The following is a 3,527-nucleotide window of genomic DNA, read 5'->3' as shown; positions in this document are numbered from 1 at the left end:
TTGTTGTGATCCACACGGTCGAAGGCTTTAGCATAGTCAATGGAGCAGACATAGATATTTTTCTGGAATTCTCTTGCTTTTTCTGTGATCCAATGAATGTTTGAAATTTGATCTCTGTTTCCTCTGTCTTTTCTAAATCCAGTTTGAATATCTGAAAGTTCTCGGTTCACGTACTATTGAAGAATTGCTTGGAAAATTTTGAGTATTACTTTGCTAGTGGGTAAGATGAGTGAAATTGTGTGGTCGTTAAAACATTCTTTGGCATTGTTTTTCTTTGGGGTTGGGATGAAACCTGAACTTTTCCAGTCCTGTGGCCACAGTCGAGATTCCAAATTTACTGGCATATTGAGTGCAGCAGTTTCACAGCATTATCTTTTAGGACTTGAAATAGCTCAGCTGGAATTCCATCACATCCACTGGCTTTGTTCATAGTGGTGCTTCCTAAGGCCCACTTGACTTCACATTCCAGGTGTCTGGCTCTAGGTGAGTGATCACACCATCGTGATTATCTTGGTCGTGAAGATCTTTTTGTACAGTTCTTCTGTGTATTCTTGCCACCTGTTCTTCATATCTTCTGCTTCTTACTCTTGCTGTCCAAGGTACTCAAGAGTAGATGTCCATCAGCAGATGAATGGATAAGAAAGCTGTGGTACATAAATACAATGGAGTATTATTCAGCCATTTAAAAGAATATATTTGAATCAGTTCTAATGAGGTGGATGAAACTGGAGTGTATTATACAGAATGAAGTAAGCCAAAAAGAAAAACACCAATACAGTATACTAACACATATATATGGAATTTAGAAAGATGGTAACTATAACCCTGTATGCAAGACAGCAAAAGAGACACAGAGGTATAGAACAGTCTTTTGGACTCTGTGGGAGAAGGAGAGGGAGAGGGTGAGATTATTTGGGAAAATGGCATTGAAACATGTATAATATCATGCATGAAACAAATTGCCAGTCCAGGTTCGATGCATGATACTGGATGCTTGGGGATGGTGCACTGGGATGACCCAGAGGGATGGATGAGGAGGGAGGATGGAGGGCGTTCAGGATGGGGAACACATGTATACCTGTGGCAGATTCATGTTGATGTATGACAAAACCAATATAATATTGTAAAGTAATTAACTTCCAATTAAAATAAATTCAGCTCTAGCTGCCATCTTGCGTCCCCGCGTGTGTGCGCCTAACCTCAGCTGGTCTGCCCGAGACCACCTGAGCACCAACCCTAGTCCCCCGCGCGGCCCCATTTCTGCTCCAACAAGATGAAAGAAACTATCATGAACCAGGAGAAACTCGCCAAACTGCAGGCACAAGTGCGCATTGGTGGGAAAGGAACTGCTCGCAGAATGAAGAAGGTGGTTCATAGAACAGCCACAGCAGATGACAAAAAACTTCAGTTCTCTTTAAAGAAGTTAGGGGTAAACAATATCTCTGGTATTGAAGAGGTGAATATGTTCACAAATCAAGGAACAGTGATCCACTTTAACAACCCTAAAGTTCAGGCATCTCTGGCAGCAAACACTTTCACCATTACGGGCCATGCTGAGACAAAGCAACTGACAGAAATGCTCCCCAGCATCTTAAACCAGCTTGGTGCCGACAGTCTCACCAGTTTAAGACTGGCTGAAGCTCTGCCCAAACAATCAGTGGATGGAAAAGCACCACTTGCCACTGGAGAGGAGGATGATGATGAAGTTCCAGATCTTGTGGAGAATTTTGATGAGGCTTCCAAGAATGAAGCAAACTGAACTGAGTTAACTTCTGAAGAAGATAAATCTTCAAGAAGATTTATCTGGGAGCTGCTATTTTATATTATGACTGCTTTTTAAAATTTTGTTTATGGATCTGATAAAATCTAGATCTCTAATATTTTTAAGCCTAAGCCCCTGGACACTGCAGCTCTTTTCAGTTTTTGCTTATATACAATTCATTCTTTGCAGCTAATGAAGCTGAAGAAGCCTAAGAATAAAGTTTGAGACAAAGATAAATAAAATTCTTTGCCTAGTAAAAAAAATAAATAAAAATAAATAAAATAAAATAAAATAAATTCATATCAAAAATAAATAAATACAAATGATATTACTCACATATATTATTCTATTGAGTTTAATATGTGCTCTGTCAACTATACTATATATAATTATCAGTTTGTCAAAATTAATAAAGACATTCCATTTCATATTCAAACACTTAAACTAATTTTAAAGATCCAGAGTACTTACTTCATTACATATATATGTCTGTGTGTGTGTGTATATATATATATATGTATATATATATATATATATATACAGGTGTCTGGCTCTCGGTGAGTGATCACACCATCGTGATTATCTTGGTCGTGAAGATCTTTTTGTACAGTTCTTCTGTGTATTCTTGCCACCTGTTCTTCATATTTCACACACACATATGTGTGTATATATATACACACATAATCTTAAATAAAGATATGTAATATATACTTCATGATATGTATATTCTTATTATGAAATAAAAGTCTTTTACATCTTCCAGAGGCAAAAACAAAAACAGAAACAAAAACAAAAAACAAAAAAACAACAGTATTCCTTCAAACTTTCAAGGTGACCAAAAAGAAGAAAAATATGAAAAAAACCAAGTCATAACCGAGGAGGCATGGCAACAAAATGCAATGTGATACTTTGGATATTCTACTTTGAATCCTGAAACAGAAAAAAAGACTAGGTAAAAATTAAGACAATATGAATAAACCATGGAATTTATCTAGTAATATTGTATTGATATTTGGTTCTTAGTTGTACCAAATATGTTACACTAATTAATTTGTTAATAAGAATAAACCAGGTGTGAGATATATAAGAACTTATTGTAGTATCTTTGCAATTGTTTTTGAAATATATACCTGATATAAAAAATAAAGTATATTAGTTATTTTAAATGAAAGTGAAATGCATGTTTTTCTGACAGATAAATCTAACAGATTTTTCAGCAGGTTTGCATAATGTATATGTAAAAATCCATTATTCGGGCAGAATAAATCGGATATCAGATATTCAGATCTACACAAAGAATTAAGATTTTAAAAGTGATTAAAATGAAGGTAAATATAAAAGACTTTTTTCCTCTCCTTAATTTCTGGAAATAATATTTAATTTTTTAAACTGTAAATAGTAAAATGTTTTTAATGAATATAAATAAAAATGATATGATAACACCATGAAACGTTCAGAGACAGAAATTAAAAATGTCAGTTTCCCATATTGTGAATAAGGAGTACAATGTCCTTTTAAAGTTAGGCAGTAATACACTAAAGATGCGTATTGTAATTCCTAGAGCAATAACCAAAAAATTTAGGCAGTGGTGTAACTAATAATCCTATAATAGAGATGAAATGAAATCATTGATTAAAAATTCACCAATTCAAAACCAGGTAGAAAAAAAAAATTAACAAGTGCACAGAATTCATGTAGTAAGTGGAAAATGACCAGAAAAAAACTGATAAATTGATATTCAATAATACCAACAAAGATTAACATG

General features: G+C 34.3%; 1 protein-coding gene across 1 annotated transcript; it reads left to right on the top strand.

Annotated features, from left to right (window-relative positions):
• Positions 1-1,157: 1,157 nt before the first annotated feature.
• LOC106991615 (transcription factor BTF3-like) lies at positions 1,158-2,004 on the top strand. The gene has a single exon (XM_042232829.2). It carries the CDS (start codon positions 1,274-1,276, stop codon positions 1,757-1,759), a length of 486 nt encoding a protein of 161 aa, XP_042088763.1. The 5' UTR covers positions 1,158-1,273; the 3' UTR covers positions 1,760-2,004.
• Positions 2,005-3,527: the final 1,523 nt, after the last annotated feature.

Source organism: Ovis aries, chromosome 15 (assembly GCF_016772045.2).
Source record: "Ovis aries strain OAR_USU_Benz2616 breed Rambouillet chromosome 15, ARS-UI_Ramb_v3.0, whole genome shotgun sequence".
Taxonomy (NCBI): Eukaryota; Metazoa; Chordata; class Mammalia; order Artiodactyla; family Bovidae; genus Ovis; species Ovis aries.
The sequence above is the reverse complement of the archived record's forward strand: the minus strand, read 5'-3'. Positions and strand labels throughout refer to the sequence as shown.

Bases quoted from the DNA above. Each gene is read 5' to 3' on its own strand.
- LOC106991615 (XM_042232829.2), top strand. From the start codon at position 1,274: ATGAAAGAAACTATCATGAACCAGGAGAAACTCGCCAAACTGCAGGCA.